Here is a 21,869-nt window from a genome sequence, read left to right on the forward strand (position 1 = left end):
TATCTACAATAAAGGTATATTTTTAGTGTTATAAAATATGTTTCAATACATTTGAGCTTTAAAGTTAAATCATGATAAAATTCGTAAGCACATCATTCGTAAGCACATCATTTTATTAATTTTAACAAAGGCGCTATAATTTTAGCTATAAAATCAGTATAATAAAGTGAACATTAATTATGAGCTTACTTGTAATCAGTATTACGAGAAGATAACATCTTCTGTAAAAGCACCCAAAATTCTAAACTCCTGCTTCTTTAAAATGATTCTCATCATCTGAGGAGACGGTCTGGAAGTACTGGAAGGTCTTTTAGCTTTAACTCTTAAAACAAACTCTTTTTCATCAGGTGTTCCAAAAGGTTTATCGGAAAAAATTGCATTAGAAGCATTTCCAACTACAGGTTCTGGAGTGACTCCTTCGCTTTTTTGTGCATTTTTAAACATTAGACATACAGCTTTCCCTAAAGTTCCAGAAGCAGCTCCTGGCAAATTAGCTTCCTCGCCTTTGATTAGTTTAGTCAAAAATAATACTACATCATCATCAGTTTGAGTAAATATTTTTTTAAGAGAATCCCACTGAGACATAAGCAACTCAATATTATATATTTGTCCTGAAAAATGCTTATACATATGCGCTCCAGAATTATCTCTAGTCAATTTAGTAGCTGTTCCTATAGAATACTTAAATAATGCTTCCAGTTGTTTAAAACCATCTTTATCCTTGCAATTATTCCCTAGTTCAAACAAAATAGCATGCGTCAGTGATGGTAGAAGAAGTTCAACAATTTCAGAAATCTTTCTAGATTCTAAATAATTTAAAGTCTTAACAGCTTCTACTGTATCGTCAAAAAGTCGTCGTTGCCTCTTAGCTGGAACGGCTCCGGCACTCTGCCATAGTTGCACCCAAATATTTTCTGGGATCGTCATTCTAACACTAAGATGTCCTTTCTTCTGATCAAATTCATCTAATTCTTCTTCTTGAATCCAATCTTTAGGAGAGTACCATCTAATAAAATCGTCAAAAATAGCATCAGGATTAGCTGCTTTAAATGATTGCATATCAGAGTGTAAACAATCTTCAGGATTCATTCCAGAGTTCTTCATCACATCTGAGTACTGCTCGAGTTCGTCTTCAGTCTTCGGAACAGGTTCTTGAGTCACCGGTACATATATAGGATCGCCAGTTTTTAAGAGTTTTAAATTCCCGAATTTCTCCAGGCGTCCTATCGGTTTTAATTTTTTCTTTGGAACTTCTAAGTCTTCATTGCATTCGTAGAATTCATCGTCGGAATCATCGGAATCGGATTCTTGTTCTTGCTGATTCTGAGCCGCTTCGTCGCGTCTCTTGCTGCGATCTATGCAGACGTTAAGCATTTGCAGCTTTTGGTGCAGAAGACTGGTTCTAGTGTTGGGATATCCGTCCATCACTCTGAAACGAGATAAAGAAGAATATCTAAATATGGAATAGCTACTACTTTTACGTTTTCCGTCGTTCAAGATTTAGAAAATGTTTTCCGGCAAACACGTGCCGGTGTGGTGGTATATGGATGTAACCGAGTTTTTTTATGAAGAACGACTTTCAGACTTTACGGAACTTTTCCGTACTTTCGTTATGATGTATAATGAATGTAGGTCATCGAATATTAACTCGTATATGTAGCTTTACATTTAAATACACGTTAGCTATTTATTATTATCTTAAAAATGAAATTCATGACTATTTTTAAATAATTTTTAGTTGCAAAATCAAAGTAAATTTGGAAAATTTTGGTTTGCAAATTTTTTTTAAATTACACTACACAAAAGTTTAGTTTTTTTTTCTATTCAAATTTTGTAGGTATCAAAGATTTTTCTTAATTTTAAAAATACTATATTTCTTGATTCTAGATTAATAATTAAAAAACCTTGAAAATGCTTTTTTGAGTTAAAATTTTATTGTATACTTTTTTTATATGCTTATTTTTTTAGGAAATTTTGGATTTGCTTCATCTAATATTTTATTTTTTATGAGTAAATCTATGTATTTTCTATTGAATTCATAAAAATAAAGTTTATCTAGAGCTACTGATACTACAGAAATATAACATAGCTTGTTTATTTAAATACTAATTGATAAATAATAATTATGATAATTTTAACTTTTATCATTAGTTTGGTATTTATAGATACATTAGACCCCCCAATAACACGGTTAATTAAGAACGTGCTATTTGGGTGCGTGTAGTTGGGGGGGGTAATACTATTTTGCAATACGTATGTACGAATCAGGCGTTCACACATAAAGAAAGTGGCATCCAAATTTACCGTGTTATTAGGGAGTTAACTGTATAATTTTAATTTTTTTCTTTGACAAAATATTAAAAACTTAATTTTCTTTACGTGTTAACAATTGATAAAATATAATTTAACATAGTTTATAAAATAAATCCTATATTTGGGTTATGCACTTGCAGATAAAATGGCGTTTTAGCATCTGGCAAAAAGGAATAGTGTATCTAATTTTCAGCGATTCAACGATTATGGATAGTCCTGACTTAATATTATTTTTTAAACCATTAAAATCATTTTTTTTAAATAGCAAGTTTTTTGGCATCATGTATATTTTTTTAATAATCAACTACAAAAAAAATATGTATATGTATAAATCAGGTTATTAAACATATGTATCAAAAATCAGATTAAAGCGTACACAGTGATATGTAAATAAGACTATAGCAAACAAACTTTATAGTACATAAAAACAATCATCAAAATAGAATTAAATATAAAACGAGTTCTACAATCAAATAATAGCAATATCTGAAAAACAATGACTTATTAAAATCAGCATTATATTTTTTTAACAGCCATATTGATTTACGTATTTTAAAATATTCTGTATTATATAGTAAAAATATGACGTTAACCCAAGTGCTTTTCTAATCGAGAATACGAATGATTTACTGTTTTATGTGAAACATTAAAAATATCTTACACCAACAAATATTATGTAGCACACGTAAGACTTTGCTAGTGATTCAATACCGAAAAAGGTTAATTGAAGACCAATGAACGGTTACATAGATGTAGAACGTGCGAAGATGCTCAAGTTCACACATGAACATAAATACACACAATGAACTATGCAGTTATCGAATTTATGAAATAAGTAACAACTGTGTCTGTGATATAACTAGAAACAGCGTAAGATAATAATTAAAAAAAACAACAGTTTTTTTATTTTTTTATTATGTACTTTTAGGTGTCGTGAATTATAAAACGTCGTTTTTTTAATGTATTTTAATTAACAAAGTTCCGCAGAAAGTCTGAAACAGAAACGTGATGAGTTGACAAAGGACCGGCAAACATAACCCTGCGACCCTTAAAATGTTACATTACCATAATGAAACACTATTTTTACTACTGAGAAACATTCACAAAGACTGACCGCGAAAATATGCATAATTCTGTCAACTGCGTGGCATATTGTTGTCTACAAAACATATTACATGTCCGTGAGTAATGTTTAAATAAGATAGAAAATGTCAATTATTTTCAGAGAAAACCGAAACGAAGCGTATTAAAATTTAAAAACGCTTATTCATAATGTATTTAATGTCGCAGCATTGTATTCATGGAAAACATTTTAAAGAAAAATATAGTAGAAAGCGAATTTTCGCCGTTTGGAACTTGTCTGTCTCCGCGTTGTCTTCTCATGGCTATTCTTAGCAAGCAGTAGGAGAATCAAAGGGAAATCTCTAGCATTGTTTGCAAGCCTTTCATATTGGCATCGGAATATTTAACTGTTGTTTAATTTGACTCTTTGGTTCTCTGTGTTGACCCAAATTAGTAATATGGTCAACGAAAAGAGAAGTTTCGCACGGACCGTGAACAACCGTGAATGGACCTTTATCAGCGATGCAGCATTTTCCCATAGGTTGGTCGATAAAGCGCTAAGACCACAGTTTCTCATACTTATAACTGCATTTAAATTATAAAGCCACAAAGGTCTTGGAGACAGTAAAGTAAATTAGATTTAATATATCATTATAAAAATATATAATTGACATATTATGCATTTACAATAAGTTTTTTGTTCAAAATACAAATATAATAGATAAATAAGATCATTAGATTTCCAAACGTTATGGCAATTTCAATACGCATAAAAAAAAATGACAACAACAATAAATATGAGAAAATTTAAACTTTAAGAATGGAGATTGCATCCTTCATTCTATGATTTTTATATTGCTATTAAAAATACTATTACATATTTATTCTCAATAATTACAAATATTATACAAAAGTACAAAGCAAATTTAATTTTTATATTTCTAACACAAAATCATTTAGAAACTTTACTTAAGACTATAATAAATTATTTGATGCATTATTTGTATTAATTTATAAGAGATAAAAATATTCAATACCGGTCATTTAAAATATGAACTCGAAAATATGAGTAATTTCTGGAATTTCGGCAATCACAGTGTGTTTTTTTTTCGTTATTTTATATGTCAACTACATATTATGTTTTATGGTCATGACTGTTATACATATAATAAATAAAGATGAATTTCACAAAACAAAACTTGTGCTCTTAATCAAAAAAAATCCTGCCTCCATGTTATAATACAGAAAGACTTTTGTTTTTAGAAATCAAAAATCAAAAATAATGGGTGAGAAGAAAAAAAATAATACATCAAAAAGAGTAAGTAGGAACGCATGTAACGCACGCCCTTATCTCTCACTCACTCTCGTCAATTAACACGCGAGCGTGCGAAAGGCAATGTACCTCACCATACACGCCTGCTGACAAAAGTGCCATTTTATATATTTTTTAACATCGTAAATAGGTACTAGTTAACACTTTCTATGCTACATATAATTAAAAAATTAGTCACCATTGCGACATATTTTCTAAAATCATATTTTATGCGAAATATTTTAATTAGGCATTAAAATTATTAAAAATATCTACTCATAATATTAACTTGATAATTAGTCGTGTTTTTTTGCTGCTCAGTGTTGCCATATAGTGAATTTCGAGTCCAGGTCAAAAGCAATAAAATCGTGCCAAGCGTTTATATTAAGACTTTTAATAACAATATTACGAGTTATCTTCTACAACTCTATTTGAACTACAATCTATTTATTTTAATCTGTATATTGATACAAATTATAACTTGTTCAATAAAAATATATCTTTCGTCGTACAATTAGCAGAATAAGTCCTAAATGGAATACTAAATAAAATTGATATTATGTTCATACTTTTGGCACACTTGAGAAGCAATGGCATTGTATATGATCAAATATTCAAATAGCTATGATCAAACAAAACGCATATGTACATATAATATAAGATTTACAGTTAGCGAGCTACCGAAACAGATCGAAAACAAAATTACAGCTGGTGGTAGCGCGGAACACAAACAGACCCTGTGATTAATTAATCAGAGAGAGCAAATTACACCTATGGTTGCATAATGTGAAGATACCGTGACGTCTTGGGTGTGGTGAGGAAACTTCCGAATTGTATGATTTACTTCAGTTTTAAAGAAAGTTGTATCTAACATGCAAGAAATATGAGGAACCGTGGCAAAACATAAATTGGAAAGATCTTATCTACGTACAAAAACAATATAATTAGTAACGTGTTGACAGAACATTAAAGTAACAAAATATTTTTCTAGGGTGTTTCTAAGCTTAGTTTGGTCATCTTCATGGCATGGAACAATAAATTGTTCCAATGCAAAAACCGAATCAATGCATGCCAATGACCGTCCTTAGCCGCGCGGAACTGGAAGTCGTGGACTACTTATCTCGGTTTTTTCTCAGTCGTCTCAGTGACTCAGTAGCCGAGGGACTCTCTCGATATGAATGTGATAAGTTCCGTTTACGGAAGTTATTATAAACGACGAGTAAATTTGATTATGTTATTAATATATGAAGACTCAAAGTTTAATAGATAAAATTATTTTACTTAAATAAATTTTCATTGCTCGAAATAGATTAAAATTGTAGAACAATTATTTAATAACTATTTATAATTGTGAATAATATAACTTATACAAAATACACTGCATAAATCATTAGATTTTTTTTTATAATGTACACATTGAAATAAACGGCGTTTTAGCGGCCTGACTAAAAGGAAAATTAGACAATGAACCAGGCGAAATTAATGTGCGCCTATTTAAAGATAGTCAACCATTAACCAAACAGCATAAAAATGATAAACAAACTATTCTACGCTTAAACAAAATATTTTATACCATCACACTACAAAGACAATGGTTATTAATTCACATATTTACATGTTCACGATATCTTAAAGGATGTAAAACACTACACACATCTAAACCTAAAAAGCATTTTTTTTTCAAAAACAAATTATAAGAGTATGATATTGCAATAAATATTTTTTTATTTGCATATATGTTAGCAGAGAATTTTTTAAATATATAATAAAAAAATTGTAATAAAATTCTGCTGAAATAAAATTTGTGTTGGTTTATTTAGTTCGTTACATAATACAATTAGCTAGTAACTAAAAAATAAAAAATAAAAAAACACAAATGTATTTAGTTTCTCGCAATTTTCCGCGCACTCAAAATTATATAATATTTATTCTAATGCCAAATATTAAAATATGTAATTCAATACAATAATAAAAATAAAATGAACAAGACAAATTTATGTATAAAAATATATTATACACAATTAATATATGATTCATAATAAAAAAAATCTAAATAAACACAAATTAAATAGTTTAATACATACTTATATTATTATTACAATTACATTAATGGTTGTGTTAAAGTTTTATTTTAAGATCATTTTCAACGGGTAATAAACATAAAATCATAAATATTTGATTAATTTATGACTCAAAGAAAGGTGTGCTGAATAAGAAGTAAAATCTCTCTAAAATTTGACTCACGTTATTCCGAGAAGTATATTTTATCCTCCTAAATTAAGATCCGTATGATGCAAAATATCTAAACTTGTAGGTACGATAACAAAAGAATATATTTATTTATTTCAAATGCATTAACAAAAGAAACATAGAATAAAAAATTCAAATATTTTTTTTTGTTTTTTATATAGTGTCATAATAAAAGTTTTGATGGAAAATAATAAACCAAACTCTTCATTATGTAATAAGATCATTTCAAAGTTGACCGTAAATTTCTTTTCAGTCTACTTAATAAATTGTAACTTCTTTTCTTCTCAAAACTACAGATTCGTATTTAATCTAGCGAATCTAATCTTCATCTCCACCATCACCATTGTCGCAACGTTCAAAGCGTTTTACACACGTTCTTAAAATAATTTCACGCGTACGTATTTTTTTCTGCCGAAAGAGAAAATCATTTTTATATTTGCGAAGTCAAGCGCGGAGACATCTAGATATAGAGCGGACATACTATACTTTCGGACAATGCAATTCACCGCAGAACAACGAAAGTGCCAATTTCGCTCTCGAGCTTCAAAAACCGAAAGTGACCGATCGATTTTACCCATTAATCTACAGAACTATAGATCTAGTCGCGGTCTATGATTTCAGGGACAGTTTGCGGCTTCGGCGACAATGTCGGCCGGACCGTTATAGCAATATTGCAGACTCTTCGATCCGAAGACAATGTATTGGACTTGCTCCAATTGCGAAATGATTTTGCTGTCGTCGGATTGAAAGAAAAAAGGTTGACGACGACGAGGCGATGATACAACCTGATAACTACGACCTGATTTGCCACTTGCCATTGTGACGCTAGCAGTTGCTAATGTAAACATTGTTGTGTTTTTTAAGATTTGCATATTAAGATTATTCGTGCCGTAACTGACTGATAAAACAATTTAACATGCTTGAAGAGGACCCTAAAATGAAACTGGCAGATTGGAAGAAATTGAAAGGTAATTTAATTAATAATTTATTTAGGTAGCATCATCGCAATAATGATCAATAAATTTGCGTGTACCGTCTATCGCCTATCGACAACAATGAATATTATTATTATAAAATAATAGTAGTTTAAATTTATTAGATTAATTAAAACTGAAATAATAATGAGCATCATAAAAAATATAAGGGTCGGTCTAAGTTAAATTATACGTATTAAAAAATACACATAAAATATGATATAAAGTAATAAACTAAACTATATATTTATTATTAAATTACGAATTACAAAATACATATCGAATAAAATCTAATTAGTGCTTAATCATTCTCATTTTTTTATTGTTCAATCTTATATAGTAGCAAAAAGTAAAACAGGCAATTCTATGCTTTTTATTGAATGGTCAAATAAATAACAATAAAAAATGGCATATTCAACTTTTATATACCAATGGGCAGGTTACATAAATTTCTGACATTTTTTTGCCTGTCCTATAAACACAGGATGTGCATTTTTTATTTCAAGGTTTAAAAACAATCGTGCTATATATGATATTATAACCTGTTAATATTTTTTTCTTGAAATAATCAACTTGTTTTGAGTGCTAAAAAAGGCTCTGTCCTTGGCTCAATACTGTCTTATTTATTTAGTTTAAATGTCAAAGCAATTAAAAAAACTGACAAGAGTACTTTTGTACAGTTTTTACGTATGACATTCTTGGTAATCGTGACTTGTTTGACTTGTAGCTCAATTGACCTACACATGGCATGTGCAAATGTCACGTCGCTACTGTTAACTGTTTGAGAAGAGCTCGTGTGACAGACAGACACGTGTATTTTATGATTTATAGTATAGAAAACATCAATATACATTATTTCTTGACTTTATGAATTTATTATTCAATGTAGAATGTCAAGATATATTGTTAATCTACAGTTAGATTTCTTAAAAAAATATCACTCATTTAAGGCTCATCTACATTCAAAAATAATTATAATTAATATTTTAAATATTAGAAAATATAATGAAAAATGAGGAAAAATATTTTTACTGGCTCTGGAAGAGCTCCTTATTAAATCGATAGAATATATTTGAGCCATAATTAAAAATAAAATATGGAAGTGCTTTTTATATTCCGTAATGGAAGGTATTCACTTCATCAACGGAACAGTAAGAGCGGTGGATTATTAAACCGTCGTGAATTTTTATTTAGAAGCACTTTAGTTTAAACTTAGATTTTAATTAATTGCTATGTAATCGTTCATTTTTATTTAATATTAAATTTAGAACGTTATGTTATAAATTTACTGACATTGCTTGTTTTATCATTTACATATATATCTATTCTCAAAGTTACAAGCTGCGTTAAAAGACAACATTGGTTATCAAACATATGCTTTGAATATAACTGTTTATAGAAACTATGATAGTTTCATTTATAATCATTTTAAAAAGGGATAAAATGTTTTTTTTTCTTGTTTAAAAGAGCGTTTATAAAATATTTTTTCGAGTTAATTTGACAAATTTTAGTGTATTACAATTAGGGTATTTATTTTTCTGTGAAACAACTATTTTATAAATACTAAAAAAGTTCAAGAATTAATTTTTTTTTCATATTTTTAACATATGTATATTTATAAGAGATTTTATGGAAACAAAGCGAATTTAATTAGACATATGTACAAGACTTTTCCAAATTAAACCAATTTTATTGATTTTATTTATTTTTCTTCAATGTAGAAAATTATATGTATATTTACATTCTCGTCACTGCAAAAATCTATATTAAATATATGTTTACATGGATTTTTTTTGTAATAGCTAATAAATTTATGTTTACAAAAAAAATCAAATTTTTATATTGATCGAAATTTGATGTTTTTTTTAATTATATAAGTAGACTAATAAGTACATAATTTATATTGCATTAAAATTATACCATTATATAATATCGTATGCATGTAAAAGTGTATTTTCTGAAGAAAAAAATGACATTGGTTATTAATAAAACAAGCAATATATACACATGGTGCTTATATTGGCTGTTTTTTTAATTATATGAATTATAAAAAAACAACATAGATCTAACATGAAAACATACATACATTTTAACATAATACATAATTCAGGGTTTCACAATTAAATTTGGTCAAGGAAGTATTTTTTAAATTTTGTTTAGAACCAATCCTTAGAATATTTTTAGCGCAGCATATAATAAACATTGCTGGAAATTCACTGCCATAAAAAATCGTTTAGTTTTTGGTCCTGCCTTTCTAAAAACTATCAAGATGTTACAAGCTCAGATTTTTTGTAATATATTCCCTTCTTCATTCCAGTTGAATTCAATATTTTCCAATAGAAAGTAATATAAAGTTTTATATAACTTTATAATAACTGCTATTTTGACTAACAAAAATCTCAAGGCTGATTTATTTAACTCAAATAAATTCCGTTAGTCTGAATTTCATTAAATCCCCAACTTAATTTTATTTATATCATTATATTTAAGACGGTACAATAATGATTTAGCCTTTTACATATATTTTTTTAACAACAACAATGTTTAAAAATAGAAATCTTAACGCTTGAAAAACTACAAGTAAATAAATCAAATAAGTGCATATAATCAGTAGCGACTGAATGGATTATGTTAAAACATGAAGTATAATAATGTTAGTATTTTAATTTTAATAACAATATAAAAGTACATTTAACCCTTCGTTTGTCAAAATCCAATATAACAGTTTTTGGTATTTTTTCTATAAATTCCTGATCTAAATTGAAGAAATATTCAGATATATTTTTAATATGCTATTATATTATATTTTCTGAATGTACATATAAATTTATTATTATGCTATATGACAAAAATAATCATTCATCAATAAGGATAAACTAGGCAATAGTGGGATCACACAAAGACCCTTGTTACTACTAAAACTAAAGAGTTCTCATAAATAACACGCAAGGATTCTCGGGTGCATTGAATGAATAATTCTTTGTTACGAAACGGTCACGGGAAACAATATATCACCGGAAGACCAAAAACACCGTAAGGCCACAATATTCCCGGTGCACAATTCGACTTTGGAGATGTGACTTTCTAAATGCGTATAATTTCTAAATGGCAAATAGAAAATAATATCAATATAATTAATGATCAAATTAAATAAAATGGGTCTAAGATGTGATCCTTGTGGTACTCCACTTGTAACTGTAAAAATGTGAAATATAGAAATGATTTTATCAATTTGTATTGACTTTAGAAACATTCTGTAATATTAATTAGCACATACTTTTAATTTACAAACAGTATTATTTTGTATCACTCATATACAAAAAAGTACGAATATCCATCCATCTAAATTTCGTAACAATTTTATATATTTTGCCAGTTATATTATGTCATCAGCATATACCACCCACTGTTCCACAAATAGAAAACTTTTACATCATTTCCATAATTTTTGCGTAACGCTATAGTCAACATTGAAAACCTCTTAGATTGCAAACCAATGACATAACGGCCACATCTTCCCAAACAATGTCGAAATCGCGACCTCTATGTCCTACAGATCTATGACATAACACCTGAGCTCCTAGGTACTAGACACTACCAAAAAAAGTCCACGACCGGTCTTTCTTCGGTGGTGGGGGGCAAAAGTTTGCGGTCCACGTGGTCAGCCTTCGGGCCGCGAGCGATGACCCGCTCAGTAGTGGCCCAGACGCCGTGTGAGCTGTACTGTTCTATCTGTACTTACTGTACTGACTAGTACTAGTACCACTGCTAGTCGCGAAAGAAAATGCGAATCGCGCGCGAGTGAAAAGCGAATTTTGTGTGACGATGAGATGACAAAAGTGCGATTGTGTGTAGATTTGTGATTATTAAGATTGTAATTTATATTTCTTCGATCGATCGATCTATCATGAAGGATCCAGTTTGGAGATCAAAAGTAAGCATTGAAATACTAAATAAATAGATTAATAAATAGTTTTGAATCGATGCGTAGAATTTACAGTCAAGTTAAATTAAAAAATAATGAAAATTTTGGTTAAATTTTAAAAATGTGAAAAACTTTTGATTATGTAAATTTATGTTTAAAAATGTTAAATATAAATGACTAATCAACTGTATTTTATTTTAATATTAAATAAATGAGATGATTATACATATATCAATAATATATTTAAGCATAATTGTCCTTGACATTATGACAAGCTTTTACTTCGCTACCAAATTATTACCTAGAGTAAAAACCATTTTTTTTTAAATATATTAATATAAAATATATGCTACTTTAAAATACCCCATTAAATACATTTAATTATAAAATTAATTTATTATGCTTATAAATTATAAATTAAATTAAAAATCAGTATTTTTTTATGACTAAAACATATATAGTATGGCACTTAAATGCTTAAATAAATATTTCCATATAATGGATTGATTGAAAAAAATAAAAATAAACGGTCAAATATAATAGAGATTGATAGAAGACTCATCGATGCTCAGATTATACCTTTTAGATAACGGTACAAGTTTATCTATGCTATTTATTATACACAAAGATGTTTCTTATACAGTTTTATGTATAAAGCAATAAATAAAAAAAAACACGCTCCATCATCAAAATATTATCTACACCGACACACACAGAATCCTCAAACACATACAAATATAGATCGAATTCCTGGCTTAATCGCTTGTGAAATTGAACGTACATATTTTTTCTATAATATAGTTAGCGGAACCGGATAGTCCGAATCGTAAAACATCTGAGGATAATCGGACGGTCTTGAATTGAGGAAAAAATTCACAAAAAGTAATATAACCCGGCAAACGATGACATAAGCAATTTGCTAATCGTCGATAAAAAATGTGGTATATCATAGTAATTAATCTTGTCGAATACATAATAATGTGGGTATATGTGACTAAAATACAAATACAACTATGTGTCAAAGTAAGCAGATCGATTTGCACACTCCTAATGAATTATTTTTTATTGCAACTGATGAGTGCAGTATTAAAAATATAATTATTTATGTTCGCAGAAGTGTGAGAATATATACAATATATTTTCAACAATTAAGAAAGAAGCTTCTTCATAAAAAAAGTACATGTAATGTATCTTAGCATTATGTATGCTCTCAAAAGTAACGATTAAAGTTAAATTTAACTCGGGGGGAGTTACAATTTGAAACGCAACTACATAAAATGACAAGATTTGATGTAGTATGACTATTTTTATCAGGGTCCTAAAGTGCAACTGAACAAAAAAAATACTACAGTAATTTAACAAGGCAATTTTACGATAAAAATCTTGTTAATATACATATGTCTCCAAAAATAATTATGAAAGCTAAATTTGGTTCAGGATGATGAGAGATTAAAATTTAGCCCTCTAAATTTTTTTTTTTTTTTTTAATTTTAAATTTAGAGGGCTTTTAATATAATTTAATATTTAAAATGACATAGTTTGTGTAGGTTCAACTGAGTGAAAAAATAAATAGTAGAGGCAAGGAAAAAGCAATTGGCAGATCTTTGACGACTTATGCTTCTAAAGTATTTTTAAGCCAAAACGATAAAAATGAGATTTTGCAACTTTTTATGTAGCTCTTACTGAATACTATAACATTAAAAATATGTGATTTAATCGTTCAGATAACAATATTTGAGAAGTTTTTTTTTTATATTTTCGGCTCAAAGACACTATAAATATCGGCCAATTGTTTTCACTCAGACATTAAAAGAATATTTTAGATCATATAAAAAAATAAGATAAAAAACATAGCTTTTTGCACAGTATAATATGTAAAAATCGGAAGCACAAAAATATCCGCGTTCTCCGGTGATGTACAGTCAGTGTACATGGCAAAATATGTTATTTTTAATTTATAAAACTTCACTAAATTAATTCACTTTTATTCTAAATATCTACATATTAATATGATATGTACATGTATCGTACTTTACAGTAAGGCAAAGATCATTAAAAAACTAAGAAAAAATATATGTATATAGCTTAACGAGTGAATTGCAATAAGGTTAACATATAAAAATACATTTCAATGTAGACCGTAATAATATGACAAGCGTTAGCCCAATGTGTTACAACGGGGTAAAGACATACAAGTAAAAAGTGAAATTTCAGACTATAAATTACTCACACATTTTTTATTAATTGTAAATTATTATAACAGCTTACAATTATTAAGAACATAATAATATTTTTATGTAATTAAAATAATATTTAAATTAAAAAACTATGATTTCGGGCTACTTTTAAGTGAGCCATAAAATCAAACTAAACTGTTCTGAAATTATTTTTTAAAGCGATGCTTATTTTTATTAATTTAATTAGGATTTAAAATATACATCAAAATATAATAAAACATTTATTTATGCTACATGTTTAGATTATTTTTATATAAACAAAAAAATACAGGGTGTTTAAGTAACGATTATATTTTAAATATCATTATTTTTCAAACGATATAAAATTTAAATTAAAAAAAAATATTTTATGAGCAACTGCTATAAAAATATTCATACTAAAACGTGTATTTTTTATGCTTCAGTTCTAGATACATTTAATGACAAATAATTTATATATTTAAGATAAAAAAATCCCGTTTTTTAATCAAATGCTATACAAAAACGATATAATCTATTGCTTCAGTTAAGAATGTCTATGATAACTGATAATTCCATAATTTTCAGAATATTTTTGATAATCATTTGATTTGAAACATGTGTTTTTAAAAGCTTCTGTTTCGATTCCATATAATTATACAATATGCATAAAAGCTCGTATGGGGGCCTGGTCAATTTACCATAATACTCGTTTCTTTTTTTACAAAAATAATTTTAATTTTTTTTTAAATGCAAATTAAGCTTCTGAACACTTTTTCATACGATATTTTTCAGTAGGATTTCATTTTGAAAATTTATGACACTTTAAATTTTTACATTAGCCGCCATTTTGAAAAAAAAATATATTTTTTTCGTACAGAACGTATAAGGGGTTCTCAGTAGTTCTATACGATACTAAAAATTTAATTTTTAAACTTTAAAACCAAGTAGTTAATAGCGTTAACTCTTCTGAAAGTCTCAAAATGGCTCGTATGGGGGTCCGATCGAACTGATACATCGCTTGTTTTGAAGCAAAAAACTATTTTTTTATATTTTATTTAGATGAAGTTTAGGCTTTTAAACGTTTCATACATAGCGATCTTTTCGTTAAAATTTAAACTTACTAATTTACGAGTGTTTAAGTTTTAATACTTATCGCCATTTTGCAAAAAATTGACAACATTGGATTTTGCTAGCGAACGTATACAGGATGCTTAAGAATTCTATACTGTCACCAAAATTCAACTTTAAATATGTATAATTAATCTTACACTGACCTTAACTATATTGCAAGTCTTATATATAATATTCCATATAATTGCATATTTTCATATATAATTAAAGTATTGTGAATAAAATATAATTTTGAATAACACTTGGGCGTCTGTCAATATTTTTTGCATTCCTCCGCGCCCCAAAAAGATAAAGATAAAAATTGAAACCACATTGCCAAACAGGTGTACCTGATTCGGAGCAACTTTGTGGCTGTGCAAAAAAAAGATGGTCCCTCTCGATTGGGGTCAGTAGACCTTGCAGAAAATTTCGAATCGATGCATCGCAAAATAAAAAGCGATCGCGGTCAATGATTCATTCGACAATAATTATCTTCGATTCGAAAGTACTTTCGCTATGAATGGATTTTTACAATAACTGTAGATCTAGATCGAATCGATGCATAAAATCATAGGAAAAGTTTTGATTATCTGTTGCGGATTCTAAGCTTTTATTATATATGCTTGCGGATAAAAGAAAATGAGACAATACGTAGTGCAGATTTCATTGGCTTTGGATACGTTTTATATCCACTAATGCTATGGTAAATGTGTGTAATGGCAGGTATTATTTTATCACTGAATCAGATTTTAAATTGGAAAGCTTATAGCAGTACCTAGGGATAATTTTATAGCAATATTTATTTAGGTACATCATTTTTATATTGATATTAGTTTTTTTATTAAAAAATAAATATTTAAAAAAGCTCAATATTATTATTATTGAATATGGCAAAGAATTATAATATTGATAACGATAAAGCATTGATTTCTTAGGCTATTAAAAAAATACTAATTAAGAAAAAAATCATAGAGATTGCATTAAATCGATAAATAAACTTCATAATGATTTTATCAATTACTGAATAAGAAACCAATGAACTTTTACAAATTTCAACATAACATAATATTTACTGGAAAGACATTTTACACAAAGAAAGAGGTCAATGCTGTTTAAAAGACCTTGATATATAGTCATTAAAACATTTTTTTGGAATGAGTGATTTATAAAACTTTGCTAATTGCTCTCGTAGTAAAACATGTAATTAAATGTAAATGTATTATGAATCTAACAAGATAGAACAGTGTTATATATATATATATGTATATATTATATAATATAAGACCTGGCTTCAAATCCTATATAAATCTTAGTGTTATTCAATTTATATTGTGTTTGTGAGATAATATTACAGGTGAATATCGTAGCTAATAATTTAAGAAAAATCATGCATCTATTAATGAGGAAAAAATAAGATTAGAAACGATTCACGCGTATAAACTTTTAAAGTAATGTTCTTCAGATTACTACAGTGAAATCTCAGTATAGCGAAGCTCATGGGACCGAAGAAAAAAATTCGTTATATAGTAAGGAAGATGACATATTTTATTTTATTTTTATTTACCATAATACTAAAGCATCAAAATAACCTTTTTCAAGATTGACAGATCGTTTTTTGTCTATTTTTAAGGATACTGTAATATTGTTTAAAGTTGTAACGTCATTCTTAAATTCGGATCAAAATATTTCGTTATACTGAGAACAGTCTTCGTTACAATGGAAAAATTTTGTATGAAAATTTTCGGGTACAATTTGAAGATTCGTTATACTGAGAATTTCGTTATTTCTGTATTCGTTACAAATTGAACTTCCAGCAGCAATTTGGTGATTGAAGACATACTCTTATAATAAATAATCGAAATGACTCAACAAGTAATAATTTAGTGAGTATGATTCATAGCCCATTTTTTATAGTGTGATCACGCGTTGTCGTGAAAGAGAATTGAACCTTATGGCAATTTTTAGTACATTTTATTGTTTTCTTGGTAATAACCATTGGCTTTAATAGTATTGCCAAGTTTTGATTTATATTTTGCGAAATGATTAAGGGTTTCGTTTTTGTCAACTATTACGCATACTATTGTGTTGTTGTGTAAGAGAAAACAAATTTCGCTACACGGCAGTTTTTTTTTCACTAAAATACAGATCAGATTATTATAAAATAATAATATTAATGTGAACAAGATTAAATGATAATTTAAATTTAAAAATCTATAATTATTTTCAATGACAAAGATAACCATCAAGATGGCTTTTAATTGTAACGCCACAGACTCTAGATTACCAAGATCATAAAAAAGCTAGTCGTAACTGAAATTGGCACGTATTACGCCGCCATTACCGTAACTCGAATAACTAACTTCTCACGTGGAAACAATGCTTAATTGAATTGAATCCAAGTATCGGTCGCTTTATTGTATTGTATTATAATTCAAGCGGAGAAGGCTCCGAGGTTAAAATGTTGAGAAGCGCTGGTATAGTATGACATTGCCGACGAGGCGCAAAAGTGTCTTAATTGCCTCTGTGGCCGCGATTTCGACATGCATAGGCTTAAAAGCCGACTAAATCTAAATTTAGATCTGTGTAGATTTAGAGTACTAATAAACAATTAAAATGTAAAGTGTTTTTTATCAAAAACGCGATTTAATAAAATAAATATTAACGCAAACTTAAAAATAATTCATACCGTTATTTCACTAAGCCACAGTCTTATTGTTTAATGTCTATTAAACAATACCCAAAAATCATGTAGCTCTTGAACAAAAAAAACATAATAACATAGTATCATTTTAGTTATTTTTACAATGGCTACATTAAGAGATAATATCGTAATGATGCTAATTTTCTTAGCCTCAAAACGACGCTTTAGAACCATACCGTTGATTTTATAAAACGCTATGATTGCCCAAATTACGGAAAATATATAAAAACGCACTTAATGTGCTCTAAATTTTTACTTCAAGCGATCGACATTTATTAGAACTTAACACCGAAATGAAGCAACGCGTCCGGTAGCGGTTTCTAAACGTTTTTCATTTATATAATCTAAATTTATAATAATCGCAGGATCCACACGATAATCCGATTCGCGATCGGTTTTCCGCTCTGCGTCCGCCATATTGCGTTCCGTTTCGATCTAGAGACAAACAGAGCGTTTCTTCATTTTCTAGACATGCTCGTTATAGACGTGTTAGAATATCGATCGCTTCAATGTATTATTCTATTTTTTTTCAACGCTCTTCTTTCACTGTAATCTTCATTCTCGTCATCCGCGTTTCTAAGCTTTTGCTGTTAACCGCCAAAACCGGACGACCGGATTTCTCTGAAACGAGATCGAAGAGACGAATCGAAAACGATCGTTATAACGACAATGACTACATAAGAAAGAACGATAGCGGAGAGACTTGAACGCGCGGGGTAGACACGAAACCGCGCGAACAAATTCAATTTATATAATCACTATATATTTACCAATATTTTGTCACAAAAATAAGATAATTTATATGTAATATTACATATCAATTTTTTCAAGACCGAAATTGCGTTGAGAAAAAAAATTTAATTACATTGTTCTGTTTGACTACCTTATTATAAAGATTTAATCTCTATATTATAAGTAGATAAAATGAAATTGTTTTTATAGAAATCGCTACTAGAAAATTCTTTGTATTTTTAATTATTGTATATGATATTATAGTAATATTTTTATCATATTATATACATATTTTATCATTCTTGCAGCTATTATCAAATTTTTGGTTTCTTTAAAATTTTTGTAACTGCAAATATAAAGCAAAATAAAGTTAACCACTAAATAACATAAACTAAAATCCTTACAAAATGTAATTATATTTTTTTATTGTCACCAATTCGTCACAGCTGAATATATCAGTACCAACTAATTGAGTCCTACCTACAATTAAGTACTAACCACCAGATTGAAATCTGATATATATAACTAATTATAATTTATAATCAATAAATGTCACTTCGCTGATAAAACCTTTTTTTTAAATATCACGTTTTTATTAATAAAAATTTAAGTATGCTGCGGGGAATCGAGCCCGTGGCTTTGGTCTAGGTCAATTTAGACCTTACAACCTACGCAATTTTAACCTTCATATTATAAAATTCAGATTTTTTATACTATAAATAATCACCAATAAAAAAATTAGTTAACCTAAACAAAAAAAAACTTTAAATATTAAATATTTTTTTATGTTCTCAAATAAACATTTTATTTATTTTTTTATATTTATTATTGCAATATATTTCCATAAGAGATTTGAATAATATTTTTTAGATAATTTTGATTTTTAAGCTGGTGTTTCTAATTGTTAATAAATTGGCATTTAATCGCCCTAAATAGTGATCAACTAAAAATGAAATACAGCAGTCGATTATATATCTGAACAACAAAAATACCTTCTATATTTATAAATTCTTTAATTATAATTAACAATTTAAGCTTAAATTTAAATGTATTATAGTTGTTAATAATTATTAAAAAAATAGGTTTTAGAGCAAAATTCTCAGAGAACGATTTTTAAATATATGAGTAAGTTTAATATAACTGTTGATGAATTATACATATAATATATAAAGTATAGACGATTTTATTGTAACTGTAACGCATTTATTTTATATAACTTGAGTAATAACTGAAACCTCAGAATCAAACAAACTTGCGGTCAAAGCAAAATATGCATTATAAAATGATAAACGACATAAATCAAGTATATTGTCAAGATGTATTGTGATTGAGTGCTGTAATTTTAGAGTAAGTACATTACTTAATTATATATATATATATATATATATATATATATATATATATATATATATATATATATATATATATATATATATATATATATAGCCACTTAACCCAATACGATTTTACGACACAATAAACAATCTAAATGAAAACAGTGTCACCGTTAAACGCATAAACGTCAGTGTGTTAATAGCTTACGGATCCATTTAACGTAAGATTGACTAAAATATTATATATGATGAGATTTTAAATAGTATTTGAAACTGTGCTAATAATTTTTAATGTCTAAAGAAATTCCTCTTTTTTGCTAATATCATATTTAGGCATGAAAATTATATTATTTATTGTAATTAAAATGTAAAAGAACTTGAAAAATGGTAAAACATTTATAATTTATTTGAACATATTAGTTGGAAGATTATCACACATAATCGAAAGAATCGATCATCTTTGTTTTATTATTTGTTAGGAAATTTACTCTGTGGATAGCCCTCAGACATTTTTTCAATCTGCTTACTACCACGCAGATCGATATTTTTTTAAAAATAAAAGGCATTCAAAGTAGTTGAGAAAGTTGTAAATATTTTTTATCGTCTCCAATCTATATTAAATCACCCTTTTTTAATGCAGCGATATAAAAATAATGCATCAATTTTAAAACATTTTAAAATATTTGTACAAATTTATTTTTTAACATTTTTTTAAGCTTGAATTTGATTTGACACTTTTCTAGAGAAATTCCCGAAAAATATACTATGTTTAATACACCCAACGCAAAATGTAAGTAAGTTATATTATTGTCAGTAACTGTGATCAATATAAATCATTATTAAAATTTTGAGTCTATTTATTGATATGTAATTTATGAGATGAATATATTACAAGTATTAAAACGTAAAAATAATTAAGAAAGCTAAGATAATGGTCCTAACTTATATATGTATTACTATTTAATATTTTTAATATTAATTGTAAATAAAAAAATATTTAGTTCAAATTTGCTAAACTTGTGTTTAAAGCACAATAATTAATTGTATTATTTTTTCATCTTAAAATTTATAGTTATAATCTATAGTCTAGGTCCTAGACTTTGGTGTCGAATGCTCAGCTTTATTTATAAAAATCGGGTGCTTAAAATAATATTTAAGACCTTATAGGATACAGTAGAAATCTTTTCATGAATTTTCGTTACTCAAAAATGCATCGTCCCACGCCTGACAAATGCCAAACGTTCCATTGCGAAACCCGTCATGATCATTGTCATCTTCCTACACTCTTCTCTTCTTTCCCGAGATGCAAAGTAGGCGTCTTTATTCAAAGCAGGCCTCGACATCGATCAGAGCTAACGGTCCCAAAGTGTTCATGTACGGGTACCGGTATCAAGCACATTCCAAACCACTGTGCTCCAAGTTCAACGTAACCAAACAATAAGAGACCTCTACTAGACTAGACTAGATAGGTAGGTGCCCGGTGGTCAAAACGAAAGAGTTTCACCGCATCGTTGTTGGAGGTTTTCCCACGTTTTCGCGACGTTTAGAACCATAATCAAGGTCAACTAGACTGTGACAATGGATGTAGAGAATGGTGGGTCGCAGTGGAATAATCGAAAAATGCGATATAGTAGATTTATTTATAAGTCAGTTATAAATTGAGGCGTGACTGAGGAAAATCGATTGGATACCTAGGTTCTGAAATTTCGATTAAGAACCTGTTTTATAGAGAGATTCGAGTGCAATCAGCGTTAGAGATTCTTGCTACAGATATTTTTAAAATACGATGTGATAGATCATTTGTCATGATGGGTGGTATCAACAAAATAGCATTAATCTTTCAAAAACATGCTGCTTTTAAGCTCTAAAAGACCATATAAAATGGTACAATCCAATAATAAAACACATATACAGAAATTAAAATACTGAACTTCCTGTTGAACACAGAGAAGAGAATT

General features: G+C 28.1%; 2 protein-coding genes across 3 annotated transcripts in view; one reads left to right on the top strand and one right to left on the bottom strand.

The window, feature by feature from the left end:
- Rab3GAP1 (RAB3 GTPase activating protein subunit 1) overlaps positions 1-21,869 on the bottom strand; it is a 53,952-nt gene continuing 32,083 nt past the window's right edge. The window contains exon 4 of the mRNA XM_088205452.1: positions 1-1,429. Within this exon, the coding sequence (XP_088061578.1) occupies positions 202-1,429 (1,228 nt within the window). The 3' untranslated portion in view covers positions 1-201. The remainder of the gene's footprint in view (positions 1,430-21,869) is intronic.
- The window catches only part of haf (leucine-rich repeat and fibronectin type-III domain-containing protein hattifattener), a 38,695-nt gene continuing 28,430 nt past the window's right edge, over positions 11,605-21,869 (top strand). For both annotated transcript variants that reach the window (XM_088205450.1, XM_088205451.1), the window contains exon 1: positions 11,605-11,845. In XM_088205450.1, the coding sequence (XP_088061576.1) occupies positions 11,819-11,845 (27 nt within the window). In that variant the 5' untranslated portion in view covers positions 11,605-11,818. The remainder of the gene's footprint in view (positions 11,846-21,869) is intronic.

The sequence above is a fragment of the Plectrocnemia conspersa genome, unplaced genomic scaffold (assembly GCF_051122295.1).
Source record: "Plectrocnemia conspersa isolate PC_06_02 unplaced genomic scaffold, ASM5112229v1 ptg000002l, whole genome shotgun sequence".
Taxonomy (NCBI): Eukaryota; Metazoa; Arthropoda; class Insecta; order Trichoptera; family Polycentropodidae; genus Plectrocnemia; species Plectrocnemia conspersa.